The sequence below is a fragment of the Melitaea cinxia genome, chromosome 3, assembly GCF_905220565.1.
Source record: "Melitaea cinxia chromosome 3, ilMelCinx1.1, whole genome shotgun sequence".
In the NCBI taxonomy this organism is placed as follows: domain Eukaryota; kingdom Metazoa; phylum Arthropoda; class Insecta; order Lepidoptera; family Nymphalidae; genus Melitaea; species Melitaea cinxia.
The window spans coordinates 4,433,411-4,452,157 of NC_059396.1; the positions used below are offsets into that span (position 1 = coordinate 4,433,411).

The following is an 18,747-nucleotide window of genomic DNA, read 5'->3' on the forward strand; positions in this document are numbered from 1 at the left end:
CTTGTTAAGCAAATTTTAATAAAATGAAATGTAAATTCTACCTGTGGTCCTGTGCATCAAAATCAACTATTTTTGGCTGTTGACAGTGGTAGTAACGTAACCAAAACGTAACATTAGAAATACGTAGTGGCATTTCTTTCTAGCTGGTATAAAGACGTAGAATTAAAAAGAGAGGGATGATATTGTAAATATTATGTTGGCGGCGCTCAAAGTTGGTATTTGCCCAGCGCCAGCCTGCCATTTTGTAAAAAAAGAAGGGAGATAAAAAAAATAGTTTTATGGTGTTAAAGTTTTATATAAACGTCTTTGCCACTTCTGAAAAGGCTCAAAACAAATGTTTAAATGGACGCATCGTCCATTATAACTCAAGTGTCACGCGATGACGAACAATTAAACAACTATGGATCCGAAAGAGGTAAAGCCAAACTCAGTTACACCTGTTACCTACTGCCATCAATTTAGAGCGTATAATGTTACCTCTCCTCGAGACTAGTATTATAGATGATAATGACCGATTTGGAAAGAGTAGATCGTGAAGCATTTAATCCTGGAATTGTGTTTATTGTGAGAATAAAGCGGAGGTAAACAATTGAAACGTGTTGCTGCAATAACATTCTTGCATACAACCTTGAGAAAGCTTGTCTTCACGCCAAACTTGCACGGATTAGCGAGTGAGATACCGCGTGTACAGCAGTGTCGGAGCTGACGTTAATGTTTGTTATAGGATCGTCACCGGGTGCACAACATAACGATGGCGATGGAACACCAGTGGCGGGCTCCACCCCGCTGGGGACTAAGAAGTCAAGTGGGAGTGGCGGGTTCCTACGATCTTTGCTGTGCTGTTGGCGTGGCGGGCGTGGCAAGGGCCCGCCTGGAGGCAATGGCACGAACAGTATCGATGGCAGGGCTTCGCCCCCGCTCCTGGTCATGTCAGACCACACAGTGCGGCCACTATTACCGCCAGTGAGACACCAGGATATGCATAAAAAATGTATGGTGATCGACCTTGATGAAACATTAGTACACAGCTCATTTAAGGTATGTTTACTATCAGATAATTATATACTAAGTGCTTCTGCTGATCATATATAAACTGATATAAAATATTATTTAAATTTTTTTTTGTTATTATATGAAGGACTAGCTTTTACCCGCGGCTACTCTCTCATTGATTTTTTATGAAATAAAAAGTATCCTATGCTATTAAACTAGTTAATACCTCCAAAAATAAGTGTAAAAAGTATCATGATGATTGGTTAAGAAGTTTTCGCGTGAAGCATAACAAACAAACTTATATTCACATTTATAATATTATTAGGGATTCCCGATTTAAAGTTCAAAAACTAAGGTCTGTTTTGATTTCTCATAATACTCTACTCTTGCTTAAGCATTTTAGCGTGATTGAGTAACAAAAGCATTCATTCAAAGTTATATGAGAATATATAATAATAAGATTTGGAATATTATCTTTCCCGCCAAATATTTAAATGAGTTTTAAGTTAACGAAATATTCATAAAGTTGAGATTATTACAGTAGTTCAATATTTCTTATAACTTAACTTGTTAATTCATTTTTCCATATAATATTTTGGCAAAAAATTTAGATGTTAAAATATAACTAACTAAATATTCATTGTGGTTTTTGTTAACTTGACAAAAGCCCATGTGGTATTGTGATAGGCTGAAATGCTTAAATTTGTGGTATATGTGGTAGTATATTTATCCTGGGATCCTGGATTGGGATGGATACTTGTGTTTATACAAATATTAATTTCCGTTCTGGATGTCAGTCTTTGTGGGTCTCCCTATCGAGAGAAAGATTAAGTTAGCCTTGCAGTCCCGGTTGTTATCATAAACACTTGATCGCGCTTATAACTCATAATAAAACATTACCGCCAATTTGCAGTAAAGCAGTGTGGCAAATTAAGTTTTGATCCTCCTCCTAAATGAAGAATGAGGCCTATGCCCAGCAGTGGGATGTTACAGGCTTAATAATTAATCAATCATCATTATTCAAGTAGTCTATACTTTATTTGCATTGAAGTTTTCATACAATCCCATATGTTACGCTATCAAAAGGCAATATATTTTCACTGTTTTTGCAGGATTTTTTATTGAGGCTAGGCTCTTATCGGTTGTATCATAATGCTATCATCTGTTATAGTCATCCTCTATAAATTGACTAACTGACACATTAAGAATTTTTTCAAAAACCATTAATTTCAGAGATATGTACTTTCAAGCAGTCAAACTCTTTACAGTTCAGATCTATAGTACTAGTTGGATAAATCTTTTATCACATTACGTAAATAACTATTTTCTAAATAATCTTTACTTTGATAATCATGTGCAAGTATTATCAGTTGTCAAATGTATGCAATTTTTCATACATATGAATGTTTATAACAATTTTTTTTTAATAATGATAGCAAGATAAAACATTTTTATCATTATTTTTATATATATTTAGATGACCTTTGAGAATATATCTGTCCTGTGTGCACTATTGTTGTGATTTTACCTATCAACAATATATCAAAAACAAACATTGATAAGGAACAGGCCAGTATATATTTAGTACTGAAAGTGTGATAATAAATAAAATGAACCTATTTTCACTAATGTTTTCATCACCAGAATCATAATGTAAGCTACTGTTTACTTTTGAAATGAAAATAATTGTTATGATGTTTATAAATACTAAGTTACGACTTTATGCATAGAAGGCATCAATATACAAATAGTTTAATTATGGAGTCAATGCACATAATTAATTTTTCTTACTGTTTTTATAGAGGGTTCCACATTAGATTTTGTTTCATAGCAGATATTCGTTTTTTTGGGTTTGGTTGTTTTAAACCCACAAGTATATTGGGCCATACTCTATCCTGGTTGTTATCATAAACATTAAATAATGATTGTCAGTCTTCGTTGGAAAATAATCTGCTAATCCACAGTCTATTGACTTACGGGATTAAGAGGCCTTCGCTCAACAACTAGAGGCTGCTCATTTCAGTTCACATGTCTATTTCACATGTCTCTATATCTGTTAAAACCAGTGCACTAAGAAAAAAATATTCTTAAGGTTGGATTAGACGTCTGCCGGAGAGTCCGAAGGTTTCATTTGTTTCAAAATATATTTAGTATATTATAGTATATATATATATAGTTACTATTTTGCTACTGTGGGCTGTAGCGTGAAGTTTTACAGTTTTTGTAGCTTTCAAGGATTGACAGAATTATAAATGTTAAGTTAGTTGCAGACTTCAATGATCAATGTAATGAATGGAATTGAAAACCTGACCTGACCTGAAATAAAATAATTATTTAGTGCATAATATTAATTGCAAAGTATTTGCAAATAAAATTCTTGTTTTCCTATAGGTGACTTGCGGTCTTCTCGTTCTTTTTGTGTAGTAATTAGAGCATACTAGAAATAGCTTAGCATTATAGTCTTATAGGTAAATAAAAGCGCGTATACTTTAAATTTCTAATATATTTTCTAATGAACGTTCCCACGCGATTATTTAACCTTCGTTTTGATATCCGGCATATTTCCTGTCATTTCAACTTAAGTCGTATCCATGACGTCACTTAGTTTAAGGTGGACTGAAGGCCAAAAATTAAACCTGGTTTATTATTACCCTTTATTGTATCAATATAATAAATATAAATTATAAACCCTGAAACGATCCCAGTCTTGTAGTAGTAAATACATTATTCGCCGTACAGGTGATGATTTTATTAAAGCATTCGTGTAATAAAGATCGTCATCGACCTCGCGATAACTTTTTTGACAGGTGTGGTATTCTATTCAGGTGTACATTTCTCTCTACTCATTTATTCGCTTGTCATATTCATGATACTGTAGAAACTATGGTTTATTATATTCTCATTATATAACCCTAAATCTACTGCTAGACATTAGCCTCCCTAAGTTCGCGCCAGACTACTTTTATATAGCTAAATATTATTACACGTTTTAGCAAAGTTATATTTTACTTGTAAAATGTTTACATCGGTAATGAGTAAATCGACATTCCGTTTTGTCTATTATTTTATACAGAATTCCTAACTCGTCAGAAGTCATTATGAGGTACTAAACACTTCAGCCTATCGCAGTCCAATGTCAGACCTAGGCCTCCGCTTTTTCGCGCCAAAAATGGCGTGAACTCATGTATGTTGCCCATAGTCACCACGCTGGGCAGGCGGGTTGGTGACCGCAGGGCAGGTTTTGTCGAACCGAAGATGCTGCTGCCTTACGGCCTCTTACGACCACCACGGTAATAGAGGGGGTGGCTATATTCTTTATTGCCGTAGCCACACAGCTATATGAGATACAAAAAGCACATGGTATTACGATGCGTTAGGGAGATTTTGATAAGTCGACGAATGACATTGTGAATCAACTTCGTATTGTGGTATAAGTTCCCTAACCTTATTTAGGGGTACTTCTGAAATGTGATCGAACCGTGATCAAATAAACAATTCAGCTTTTATTATATTAACGTAGAAGATAGATAATGGGTATAGGAGACATTATTTGGATTTACGTTGGTGTGTAACACATACGTAAATGGTTTTTCCTCTAACTCGAAATGGTTTGCAAAGTAGGTATACCTTATATTGCTGTCGCGTAATCACTGCGGCCAGTTTGTTTTTCAATTAATTAATTTTATTACGTAAATTTCATTAAGAAATATTTGTAATGGCTGTTTTATTAATGGAACCGTTTTTGCAAAAGTTTACGTAAATTTACAGAAGATCGCAGCTAAATAATACTGCTTTCAAGCAGTGTTGTGTTTCTGTGGTGAGTAAGGTGACCAGAGCTCTTGTGATGTCTCTGGTGTTGTAGGTGTCTAAAGGCTACGACTTGGTTGCCGACCTAGTTGTTTAGAATAACGAAAAACTATACCAGTAACGGAACAAAAAAGGTTAAACTTACAGGAAAGCCTCTCAAAAAAAATCTATATTTAATTGTATATTTAAATAATAATTCTTTCGTTACCACTCTCATGATAAGTGTGATCTTGGAAAACATAATAACGCGGGTCTAAAGTACATGGGAAAGAACAGCGTTATAATTATTATAATATAAAATGATGAAAGCAAATACGACGTCGGATGCGAAGCTTCCTTTGCCTTTTTATGCTTTATTCTTAGGTAATTTTCGCGTGTATTTCTCATTATACAGCGTTGTATGGCCGGTCATAAAGGGCTGTGTGACCTCAGGCGCTATTATATAAATAGAATACTATACTTATCTACTATTTTTTTAAATGTGAAGGTGGGTTCACTCGGTGTTAATTTATTCATAAATATTAGGAGCAATAGATGTGCAAGTGTCTTGTATATTTGGTTTTATTTATTTCGTTGTAAGTATTGTGGAAATTGTAACTGTGAAGATATTTATTATTAATTTCCATTATATATTATCTGCGGTTTTCTGTACTAGCGGTCAAATATATTATTTGCTTTGGTTATTATCTATGTTAAAAAGTTATCACTATGAGGCAAAAATTAAATACCAATAATTTGATTTAATTGCAATTGGGCGACTGAACTGAAAAAAATGTGATACTAAACCGTAAGAAAAATATATAACGGAAGTGACGTAATATCAGTCACACGACTGTATAATATGACTTTTGTAACACTAAAATATAAATTATTTATGTAATTTTATTTTGTCGACAAAAATAGATAAAGACATATAATGTTTTTTTATTTCACTTAACAGTTTGAATTATTATTATTTTGTTTGATTAATTCTTTTTTTGTTGGAAAGGGGATATCCCTAGTTTAGTACCATGATAAGGAAACCAGAATCTGACGATGGGATCCCAGAGAAATCGAGGGAAACTCTCGAAAATCCGCAATAACTTTTTACTGGGTGTACCGATTTTGATAATTTTTAATTTAATCGAAAGCTGATGTTTATCATGTGGTCACATATAAATTTTATCGAGATCTGATAACTACTTTTTGAGTAATCTTTGATAACGCATAGTTGCTTGACTATTTTTTTGTCGATTTACGTTGTATTACTTGTCGATGTAATTGAAGTCGGTTTTTTTTTCGTTTGCGAGCAAACACAATTATTTTATCCAAATTGTGTTGCTTCTATACTATCGAAGTAACTTCGTTCCTACTTGGTGTCCCATGACACCACATAATTTAACTATTTTCATTTAAGTTTCTTTCTTTAGACCTAAATTTTGATGATAAAATTTAAAAATAATAACAAATTTCTAACTACTGTCTAGGATAAATGTTAATGTGTTGTGTTAAAAATTTAAATTGAAGTAACACAATTAATTCTTAAAACGATACTGTTTATTTTTTCGTATGTTCAACTCGATCGTAGAACGTCGTAACTCGGTTTAATTCGGTTGTTGTTGTTTTAACAGATCTCTGTTAATGGATCAAGTAATTTGGGTATTAAGCGTAACACGGATCTTTCCATTGATGGCATATCTAGAAAACTTCCTCTTCGTTACTGTTGTGATTGTAATTTAATGTGGCTCTTATTTGTTTCTTAATCTAAAGGTAGAACATTTAATATGTAATCATTACTTCTATACCTAATAATATTGTAAAAGTTCTTTGAATTTTTTAAAATTTGTTTTGTAAAATGGATACACTCAAAAATAACTGGATCGATTTTAAAAACTCTTTCAACAGTAGATTGGTATATTTTCATTGATTGGCCTAGGATATATTTTAATCAGAAAACGGAACAGTCAAAATCGCGCAATCCGTGTGGACGACTATGACATTATGAATCGGCGACCGGAGTGTATTATTGAAATTAAGTATAATTGAAATAAAGATTGTTCTCCACTTCTCTACGAGTCTACGTACATCCCTATCTATGTCGAAATGAAGAACATATTTTTCGAAAAAGTTAGATTAATATATAACACTTCTTTAATTTATCATTTTGAAGGAGTAATTGTGGATCATATTACGCCTGTCCTTTCAGTCCTTTCCGCTACTGCCATAATATGATTCATAGGTGTGATATAAATAGGTATGTATAGGTATAGCATGCGAAGATGCATGTATTAATTTGATTAAGGTTAGTAAGCGTTATGAAAGTCATCTAGATACTTGCAACGGGGGTATAAGAATTAATACTGATTACAGAAAGAATGTTTACGTTAATTGTATATTAACACTAACTTCCTTGTATATTAACAGTATTTTAGATAATGTGTATGAAGAGTCAAAGAATTGAGTTAATTAACAGTCAAATAAATATACCCATATTAAAAGCATTGGTCAGAGAATTTACAAAATGATTTTTTAATTTAATGTTAAATTATAATGACGTGATTTCCAGGAAAAAGTCTCACACATTTTTCTTTCTCACTGTCCAGTGTAATAAATTAGTACGAGTTAATTTAGAACAATCTCCGTATAAGATTTATTAATTTTCTCTTATTTTCAATTACTTCTACGCTCGTCCGTGTTAAAAACATCGCGAAGGAGATCAATTCCAATTCGCGATTAGGTGCAGTCAGTATCGACATGAGAAAAGATATCTAAAAATATATCGCGTAGTTAAAAGAGTTACAACAGTTACTAGGCATGTACACAAACGGAGTCTTTGTGATGTGTATATTTTATTTTTAAACGAATTAAAAACCGATTCTTATATATATATTTACTATGTTCGATTATTATTATCGATAGTGCTATAGGCCCTTAAATTTATTATAATCATTGATACTCCAAATAATAAAATATTCGATTTTTTTTTTTGTTTCTTAGTGTCTGGTTATTTTCAACTAAAGATTTTTTTAAGGCTACCCCTTTATCACAGAATTATACAAATGAAGATGACGTAAGATAATGATCAATTTGTCGGCAGTCTTATATTTACTTCGTCGTTTCGTGTTGATTCTTCTTATACTGCCTTTTGTTAAAGAATCTACTTAGTTAAGAGCCATTTCACAATTTTACGCTCTGCAAGTTTAGGTAAATTTGGTCGCATCGCGCGAGTCGTACGAGCCGCGCGATCTTTGTGCTAGTACCTATACGTACTCAACTATTTCGAAGGTGTTTGAGAAACTAGTTCACAATTTCTTATCATCGAAGCTTAAGCATACTATTATCGAGGAGCAGCACGGATTCGTTAGGGGGCGATCTACCTTGTCAAATCTATTAGTTTTCACAAATTACATATTTAAAAATTTAGACAAAAAGGGCCAAGTTGAAGCTATATACACTGATTATAAAAAAGCGTTTGACAAGGTGGATCATCTTTTGCTCTTAAGAAAGTTATCGTACAATGGCATTAAAGGTAATCTCCTTCGGTGGCTCTCTTCGTACTTAGAAAATCGTACCCAGGTTGTCGTCATGAATGGATACGCATCTTCTCCTGCACTTGTGACATCCGGTATCCCACAGGGGTCGATATTGGGTCCATTACTATTCACTTTATTTATTAAGAGCCATTTCACAATTTTACGCTCTGCAAGTTTAGGTAAATTTGGTCGCATCGCGCGAGTCGTACGAGCCGCGCGATCTTTGTGCTAGTACGTATAGTGTGACAACCAAAAGACCATCGTGATCATTTTCTGATGTATAATAAAAATTATAACTATAGTATAAAATGTTTTTTACATAATTAATTTGTTAAAAATTTCAAGTATGTTATATAACAACAGTCAATAAATTTAAAATAAAATTAAAAAAATCAATTTTATGAAACAATTTTTTTAAATTGATTTAGTTTTTTCAGTTTACGAATGAATCTAATATTTACGATATGAATAAAAAAGCATTTAATGACATCGACACCGACAAACATATTAATTAACAAATAACAAGACAAACAGATTGAAATGCCTATTTGTATTGATAGTGTGAGAAAAGAAAATTAAATTATCCATTTGTTTACAGAAATTATCATTATATTATTTTACAGTCATTTTCGTAATATGTTTATTTTATTTATATTTTATTATGAAAGTATCAAATGCGTTTTATCCGCTATAACAACAGGCGCTTGGCGCGTGTGAGCGAAAGAGACGGCTGCGCAGAATTTGGCGTGGACCTTACCTCTAAGAGCGGTAGCGCTCGACTGATTTACCGGGCTTGATGCGTGGCAATATATACTATCTTTTTATTATTTAATATAAAATGTATTAAAAATAATTACATCTTTTAATTATTTTTTTTGTATTCCTTAATGATGTAAGTTTACTTTGATTAAGAGAGTTCGTTAAAATTTCTTAGTTTTCTAAGAGAAATATCGCTTTTAAAATTGTACTTATTTGGAAAATATTCGTAACTTTAAATTTTTTTTATCGTTTAATAGAGATACAAATGGAATTAAAATCTATGATAGTGGACAACAAAATTATATTCCACAAATTATGATATTTTTTTAAAATGGTTTCAACGTAGAGGTTATTGAAAAGTAGGACTTCAAAGTATACATTGCGACCGTTTACCCAGGGAGGAGGCTGATGAAAAGGTTAATAATTTTATACACATAATATAAATCAAAATTCTGATCTGACTATGGACTACAACAAAGGTTGCTCTATTATATTTCAAGAATATAAATTACATTATTGCATCCAACACTGAGATTAACGACGTCAAAATATTACAATTTCGCGGATTGTTACCGATTTTTGTGAAATGGCTCTTAATACCTACTAGTTTCATCAGTCATCATCATCAGTTCAGCCTATCGCAGTCCACTGCTTGACGTAGCGCCAAAAATGGCGTGAACTCACGTGTTTTGCCCATAGTCACCACGCTGGGCAGGAGGGTTGGTGACCGCAGGGCTGGCTTTGTCGCACCGAAGACGCTGTTGTCCGTCTTCGACCTGTGTCAGCAGTTGGATGGTTATCCCGTCATTGGTCGGCTTTATAAGTTTCAAGGTGGTCGTGGAACTGTGTTATCCCTTAGTCGCCACTTACGACACCCACGGGAAGAGAGGGGTTTGCTATATTCTTTAATGTCGTAACCACACAATCTAGTAGTAGTCTAGTAATCGTATAGTTTGTGGAGAATGCCAAATAGTTTATCGATTCATTTTGATTTGTAAAACGTTCTAATTATCCGTCGCTTACGTCAATATAAATATACGATAATATAGTTCAGCTGCAGATTGGAGGAGCAGATTTGGAGAGAAACTAAGAAAGTAAAATTAAGATGTAGATGTAATTTTGTAATATGCTAATACCGTTTTCGGTATGTAGTCAATATTGCTTAATCTACAAATTAATTTGACTATCTGTCGTCAGGCTACACCTCCAAACTGCACTTATTGAGAGGCCCCAGTGACTAACGCGTAACTATTTGATCGGTCAGGTTTGTGTGTGTCAACTGCTGTCTATTACATGATTGTTATGAAATAGCTTCTGATTCATTTGATGGGCTATTGTTGTTATTAGTTTATCTATCTTCCTATTGTTATATGGATATGGGCGTCAAACTGATAATGTACTTTCCTACTAATATAAATAATTGTTTTATTAATTAAATAGTGAAACTGGGTTAATTTTTTTTATCTCGAGTAAAATACTTTGTTAGTAAATCATTATTGATGTTGTTTTAACATTTTTGCACACAATTTCAAGATTTGGTTTCAAAATTCGAATGTTGTTTAAAAAAATGGATATGCCATTCACTAGCCTTGCGTTGTGGTAGAGTTGCTCGAGCTGGTCTGACAATCTTGACGCGAGGTAGCCAAATAGCATCTCACACGCGATAAAGCCGTCGTGTTTAAAAATGTTTGATTTCGCTTAACTTTTTATTTGGTTTGAAAAATCGGACTTTATTTTAAACATAAATTTTAAATTTGACTTTTTTTTTTTAATTTGCACGTAATGTTAATAGATGGATCCTAATATGATCAAATTAGCAGTTATTATGACACGTATAGTTTATGTTATATCTGACAAAACCATTGATTATACTGACGTGTGTGATCATTTTCTCACGCCTAACTTTGAACGTTCATTGTGTGCAGTTTTGATTCGGTTCATGTGGAGGTCGAGGCATTGATTTTGTTTGAACACGTGGTTCTAAATGCGCTGAAAATACGATGTGATCAAATTAATATTTTATTTGCCTGTAAAAACCTTTTTAAGGCTTATAAAACACAGTCGCCTATAAACATGTAGTAAAGAATGAATGGCTTGGAACTCGATGGCTTCCAAGTAAGATGAAATCCTATGTCAATATAATTATACTAATTGATAAGGTCACGAATACCTGTCTAACACTATATTACATTTCCTACTTTTTGTTTACGATTTCGTTAATAATTAAGCTCATTTAACTTTTCTAATACATAAATAAATGTATGGCAATGACAAATAAAATATAGCCGTAAATAAAATTAGAGACACTGGCTAATAAAAGTCATAGAAACGATTTATATCTCTGTCACATACCATTGTTTTCCTTTTACAACAAAGCAGAAGAACGGCGCAGGAATTCTAAGGATGTTCGTTAAGACAACGTTAACCTTATCATATAAATCAACTAGACCGCTATGTGCATTGTGATTAGCGGAGATCAATGCCTCGAAACAATCGCAAAGATTATGTTTGAGAATTATCTTTTTTTATATAATTTTTCTTTGTTTTTCTGATTGTTGTAGTTATAAACACGGCCAATGTCGTTGATGTTATGACTCATTGCAAACCAGAAACATTATATGATAATAATAATTTTATCACCAAGAATTACAGATTTTTATCAGGTGTCTGACACCAGGAATCGTTAGATCTAAAAATAACTAATACCAAACAAAAATTTAAATTGCTTTAAATGAGTAAGACATTATTTAAAAAATATATATATTAGATGTTACACTGACAAACATTTTAAAACATTATTTGAACGTACTTAATAAATAGATATAAGGAAATAAGATTTACTTAAGATGCGATTGAATAACAAATAGTTTATAGTGTTATGTAACTTCTTCGTATTATTTGTTTCCTTTTAAGTCATAAAACAGTAACTATAAATAAATAAAAAAGTAACGTTAATAGTACTGTTATTTTTTATAATAGCCTAAGTTCGTGACATTAGCGGGTTTCCCGTAACATTGACTCAGCCAATTGCGACATGCATGCATACCTTTAATTTATTGCATGTGCCACTTGTTACTTTGTTTTGATTTGAATAAATCTAATTACCAATGGTATTTTATGGACTACGATGACGCATCTATGTGCACGTGTACAACTAAACGTATATGTTTGAATAAACCGTTTATAATTTTTTCCATTTTTATATCTAACAATATCTGTCATATCTGTATAAATAATAAAAAAAAAAAAAAATAAGTATGCTTTAGACCACACGACTGAAGTAAAACTTATGTAATTCTCTTTCTTTCTATCTTCACTAACTTATAATTGTCTCCATCTCAACTTCCGTTTGCCGCGCCCGATCTACTTTTCGTAACGCTCTCGTCACGTATTCACCAGTTACTCCCGAAGTCAAGCGTGCTTAAAGAAGTTTAACTTCGAAAACGAGTGTGCTTTAGATCCCACTACTGAAGTAAAACTTAATTAGCCCTTACAGTAATATATGAAACGTAACTCTCTCCCTCTTTCTATCTTCACTAACTTATATCTCCCTCTCAAGTTCCGTTCGCCTCTCTCGATCACACTTTTCGTAACGCTCTTGTCACGCATTCACCAGCTTACTCCCCAAGTCAAGCGTGCGTAAAGAAGTTTTACTTATAATAATAATGAATCGTCGAACTACCGAAAGAGTACACAAAATTGGAGAATTCTTTTTTTTTTGTTAGTTTTTGTTAGGGCGGAGACAAATAGCTACAAGAAATAGAGTGTTGATAGTAAATAATAGTAATATGTTATTAATATGTTTTCGGACCTTGGTGAATGTTGGTTTCGAAGATTATTTCGGACGAAACCCTCCAAGGGCTTACGTGTATATGGTTACCTTACGTAAAGCTTTTTTTTAATTAGATTAGCAACTTAGACAACCGCTTTGGTATTAAAAACGTTGTTTGGATCTATATCATTCATATTAGAACGTGAAGTTTGTCTACTAACTAACCAAATATGAATCACGGAATCTGTTCTGTCTAAATCAACAAGAAGCAATATTTTTCTGTTTTTTTTTTTTAAAGTGATGTAGGGCACAGCAGGAAATATCCTGCTCAAAATCTGGAGCAGCCCGACTGGGGTAGTACCTTGACAGCTTATTTAGCTACTGCTACTGCTTTCAAGCAGTGTTGTGTTCCTGTGGTGGGTAAGGTGATCAGAACCCCTGGGGGGATTGTGGGCAGGGTCGGCAACGCGCTTGCGATGATTTTGATATTGCAAGCGTCTATAAGCTCCGTTAATTGCTTACCATCAGGTAAGCCGTACGCTTGTTTGCCGACCTAGTTGTAAAAAAAAAGTAACTCCAACGTTTCTTCGCGATTCAGTATATTGTGTCCAGTAACGAACTTCTTTTTTCTTAAAAAAAAAAACATGATTAATGTTCCGCTTCTATTACTAACTCTTTAATAACCCGTTTAATTACTAACTATGGAAAAGGTTATATTTATCTCCATATAAACTGTTGCATTTACAATATTTTACAGTATTCGAATGTTAACTTACAATATTAAGCTTTCTTTTGCTGAAAAAAATTTCTAGTATCGATTTAAAATCAATAAAATTCAAAGGAATTTTCTTACAATAATGTAATTATGTTAACTAGTCACCAGTGGTCGAAATTCGACCGTAATTAATTTAAATTATAAGTTTGAACATTATTAAGGTTCTTGATGTCCAAATACTTCTATAATAATAAACATAATTGTGTTTGCCCGCAAACGAAAAAAAAACCGACTACAATTACATCGACAAGTAATACAACGTAGATCGACGAAAAAATAGTCAAGCAACTACGCGTTATCAAAGATTACTCAAAAAGTAGTTATCAGATCTCGATAAAATTTATATGTGACCACATGATAAGCATCAGCTTTCGATTAAATTAAAAATTATCAAAATCGGTACAACGAGTAAAAAGTTATTACGGATTTTCGAGAGTTTCCCTCGATTTCATTAGGATCCCATCATCAGATCCTGGTTTCCTTATCACGATACCAAACTAGGGATATCATCTTTCCAACAAAAAAAGAATTATCAAAATCGGTACATCCAGTAGAAAGTTATGCGGTATAATACAACGTAGGTCGACGAAAAAAGCGTCAAGTAAAAACGCATTATTAGATATAACTCGAAAAGTAGTTGTTAGATCTCAAATAAATTTAAATGGGACCAATTGGCACACACCACCTTTCGAATAAAACAAAATTTGTCGAAATCGGTCTACCCAGTAAAAAGTTCTGATGTAACATACATAAAAAAAAAAAAAAAAAAAAAAAAAAAATACAGTCGAATTGAGAACCTCCTCCTTTTTTGGAAGTCGGTTAAAAAGAGTATATATATATACGTGTGTGTCAAATACATAGTGTCTGTAATGCTTTATTGGTTTAATGTATTTTTTATGCATAATTTAAAAAAAAAATTAGCATTCTGCACTCTATCTATATATCATTTCATATTATAAAACAAAGTCCCTTCCAGCTGTCTGTAAGGTTAGATCTTTAAAACTACGAAACGGATTTTGATGCGGTTTTCTTTAGTAAATAGAGTGATTCCAGAGGAAGGTTTATATTTATTATACATGCATAATATAGTAGAGGAACACTGATAGTTTTTGCAACCGTGCGAAGCTGGGCCGGGTCGCTAGTAAACTATAAGTGTACCTAAATACATACTGATCCGTACGCGCAATTTTCGTAAAAAGGGGTACAAAGTTTTTGCTTCACGTATTAATATATAAGAATTATTCTGTGTTAGGAGTCCGGAAACACAAAATACACGAGGCGCAAACGCCCAGACCACGGCAAATATCTGTATGGCCAATCGTATGTAATTATTAGTGTAAACTTAAGATAACTGGTCTATTATATTCTCGGCAGCCGATCAACAACGCAGACTTTGTCGTTCCGGTAGAGATCGATGGAGCGGTGCATCAGGTTTACGTCCTAAAGCGACCCCACGTCGATGAGTTCCTCCGACGCTGCGGGGAGCTCTACGAGTGTGTACTCTTCACAGCCTCACTCGCTAAGTACGCGGACCCCGTTGCCGATCTATTGGACAGGTGAGTCCTTTTGGTTAAAAGCACCCAACGTTTTAACGACAATGTATATACGTCTATGGTTTCGTAGCTCTCAAACTGATGGACCGATTTCGAGGTGGTGTGAGTTTTTAGATGAAAGTTTTCTTGGGGAGTTACTTAGCTATGTTAAGATTATTAATCGTTTTAATTAATGGATCTTATTTATGTTAATTACAAAGGATAAAAAAATTACAAATATACATCATGACAATCTTATTTCTGTAAAGTATAGACAACATCAGACAACCTCAAATGATTATTAAAAAACAAAAAGTGTAATTTTACAAAATAAGCATAATATAATAAATTTCCTCGTATACTATTGTGTTTTCATACACACGACATTCATAAGTAATCAATATATTGCTAAGTTTTATAAAAAATAAAACACCAAGACTTTAGTAGTATATAAATCAGAATAAAATGCACGATCGAAATTATGACTTAAAAAGTTTTAGCATTTCTTTTGCAAGACAAACTTAATATTTATCTTAAGCATAAATTGACGACCTCAATTGACCCAACCACATTGAGAACACTGCTTAGTAAGCATTTCATGTAGTACTTGTCTAGACTATGACAATAACTATGGTGCTGACATTATGATATTTCTTGTAATGTTAATAATATCTTACAGTTAGAATTAGGGTAGCTAAGATTGTTTTCTTAGTCAGAATTATAGCTTATAACTGTGTTTGATCTCAGACAAAACTCGTAGTCGAAGTCGATTATATTATTATAAGGGATAACTCAAAAACTACTCGTTTAAATTTAAATGGGACCACATGAACCTGTCTTTTGATTACAAAAAGTGGCATTTAAATCGGTTCACTTAGTAAAAGTTATGATAACGTACATTAAAAAAAATACAAACGAATTGAGAGTTCCCTTCTTGTTAAAAGTTTATTAAAAATTAAAGCGTTAGTGAAAGTAAAGTAGTGAGAAAGAGGCGCCATCAAGAATCCCACGCTCGACTTATAGTATCCATATTTGTAAATTTCTTACGCTTAAAATATTTTTTGATTTCTCAATTTTCCTTTTTATCAATTTTGGTCATAGTCTCGTTGCTTTCTATTTCTATAGCTTTTTGTATTCTAATTTTCACCCTAAAGTTTGAAAGAATTCATGTTCCGTCAGACGCATATACAACCGGCCACAAAAATACAGTACTGATATAGCATAAAAAGGGCAACAAAATAAATCGTTTCGAGACTAAAAGGTCGAGGGAAAGGCGTCAAGTGCCTTTTGTTCAATGTACCAAGTATGCGGGCCTCTTGTGAAGGGTTGTAAGAACTAATGGTCCAATAAATGCGTGTTGAATAAATCTTAAAGGCGCAGATGTTCAAATAACGGTGATGCAAGTTTAATTGCAATATTTGGAGTGAGTTAGCTTTCTGATGATTAAAACTTATAGGAGTGTATAAGACGGTTCGAGTTCCTGTCGTTAACAAAATGCATTATTAATAATTTTTTAAATTTTTTTTAGTCTTAGGAAATAAAATATTGGATTTTTCTTTTTGGATAAACTATTCTAGTTATAAGAAGTACATAAAAATTAACCTTTTTATTTACTTCATTTTATATTTTAAAACTTGATATAATTCAGTAATAAAATTTATTATTTTTAACAAAATGATTTATTAATAATTTTTTAATTTTTTTTTAGTATTAGAAAATAAAATATTGGATTTTTCTTTTTCGATAAACTATTCTAGTTATAAGAAATACATAAAAATTAACCTTTTTATTTACTTCATTTTATATTTTAAAACTTGATATAATTCAGTAATAAAATTTATTATTTTTGTTACCGGAAAGTTAGTCAATAAATTTATGTAATATCTCTCATATTTATTAATAACAGTAAGTTACAGTCATAAAGATTGTAATTAAATTTTTGGACCATTTGAGTTTTGTATATTCGTACTTACACAAACGCTACTTACACATTCTAATATAAGGAGTCTATGATCTCAAAAATGTCATGTGTTTGGTATTTAGGTCAAAAAAGTTGTCTAGAGACAATAGTCTGACTGTTTAATGCAATCGTTTTATGTAATTTATTATCTTCTTGAGAGTTATATATATTATATTATTATTTTTCTATTTAAATGAAAAACTTCTTAAAATGAAAGCTTAAGTAAGGTAGTTTCATAAAAAAAAAAACTGTAGCTTTTAGTCAACTCGTTCGCTGACTACTGTAGTTGATTGGGACTATATTTTACATTTGAACGAACAAGCCTTTGTTATGTTATATTAGGATTGATCACGGATGCATTGACAATTTTTGTGGGTAGATTTATATATTTATATTATTTACTGAGGTTTACTAGCAGTTTCAATGATTGCTAAGCACCGACGGTCACGGGTTAGATTCCGGCTCGGAGTAGATACGATTTTTATTTTTGTGTTACCCACACATTAGGAATTCTAAATATTTTTGAATATCATATCAAAAATTGACCGCTCCAGCGGGGATCGAACCCGCGTCTCCGACTGACCGTGTCGGCGCTGTAGCCAATTAAGCTATGGAACGATGTACCCGCTACATCGAAATTTTTGATATGATGATTTTTATATTCGGTTTAAGCGTCCGGTCTGGTTGTTTGCCCTTGTGTGTCTCCCCACCAGTTATCATATGCACCAGATAGCGATCGATACTTATAGTATATATTCATTTGTCAACCCGCAGTGAAAAGCTTTTTCACTGCCGTAGATACAAATTTTTAACGTAAAATTGGTTGTTAATTTCAGATGGGGCGTGTTCCGAGCTCGATTGTTCCGGGATAGCTGCGTGTTCCATCGCGGGAACTACGTGAAGGACCTCAACAGTCTCGGTCGTGACTTGCGACGCGTTGTAATCGTAGACAACTCGCCCGCTTCATACATATTCCATCCGGATAATGCTGTACGAATATCACTGTTTTTTTTTTTGTTCGTACAATCTGTTTAAACAATCTATAATAATTTATTTAAACAAATTTTATCGAAAGAATAGAAATTTTTATAACCTATATCTCTATTTGCAGGTACCTGTCGCGTCATGGTTCGACGACATGACAGATTCAGAACTATTGGACTTGATACCATTTTTCGAGAAACTGAGCAAGGTCGACAGTGTATACACAGTGTTGCGCAACTCGAATCACCCGTACAACCCCACACAGAACAACTCGCCTCCCACATAGCCGCGGCTCACCAGCCAGACACGTGCCGGGCATGCATGCTACGAGACATGTGTCGAACATGCGTGCTACGAGGCGTGTGTCGAACATGCATGCTACGAGACATGTGTCGAACACGTGCCGTGCTACGAGGCGTGTGTCGAGCGCGTGCCGCTACGCTACGTAGCACGCTGCTCGCACATGCCGGTCTGCTACGAAGCACGCTACTCGCCCATGCCGGTCTGCTACGAGAATCGATGTCCGCACGTGTCGGTCTGCTACGCGAGACGTGTCGAGCGTGTGCCATGCTACGAGGCACGTTCCCACACGCCGATCTGCTACGAGAATCGATACTCGCCCATGCCGGTCTGCTACGAGAGACGTGTCGAGC

General features: G+C 33.4%; 1 protein-coding gene across 1 annotated transcript; it reads left to right on the top strand.

Annotated features, from left to right (window-relative positions):
- Positions 1-342: 342 nt before the first annotated feature.
- Positions 343-18,380, top strand: LOC123669093 (carboxy-terminal domain RNA polymerase II polypeptide A small phosphatase 1). Its single transcript, XM_045602730.1, has 5 exons — positions 343-415; positions 725-1,038; positions 14,993-15,174; positions 17,947-18,100; positions 18,222-18,380. The coding sequence occupies exons 1-5, from the start codon at positions 343-345 to the stop codon at positions 18,378-18,380; spliced, it is 882 nt and encodes a 293-aa protein (XP_045458686.1).
- The last annotated feature ends 367 nt before the right edge of the window (positions 18,381-18,747 follow it).

Coding starts and splice junctions, on each gene's coding strand:
- LOC123669093 (XM_045602730.1), top strand. CDS start 343: ATGGACGCATCGTCCATTATAACTCAAGTGTCACGCGATGACGAACAA. Junction 416..724: donor CAACTATGGATCCGAAAGAG/GTAAAGCCAAAC, acceptor TGTTTGTTATAG/GATCGTCACCGGGTGCACAA. Junction 18,101..18,221: donor TATTCCATCCGGATAATGCT/GTACGAATATCA, acceptor CTCTATTTGCAG/GTACCTGTCGCGTCATGGTT.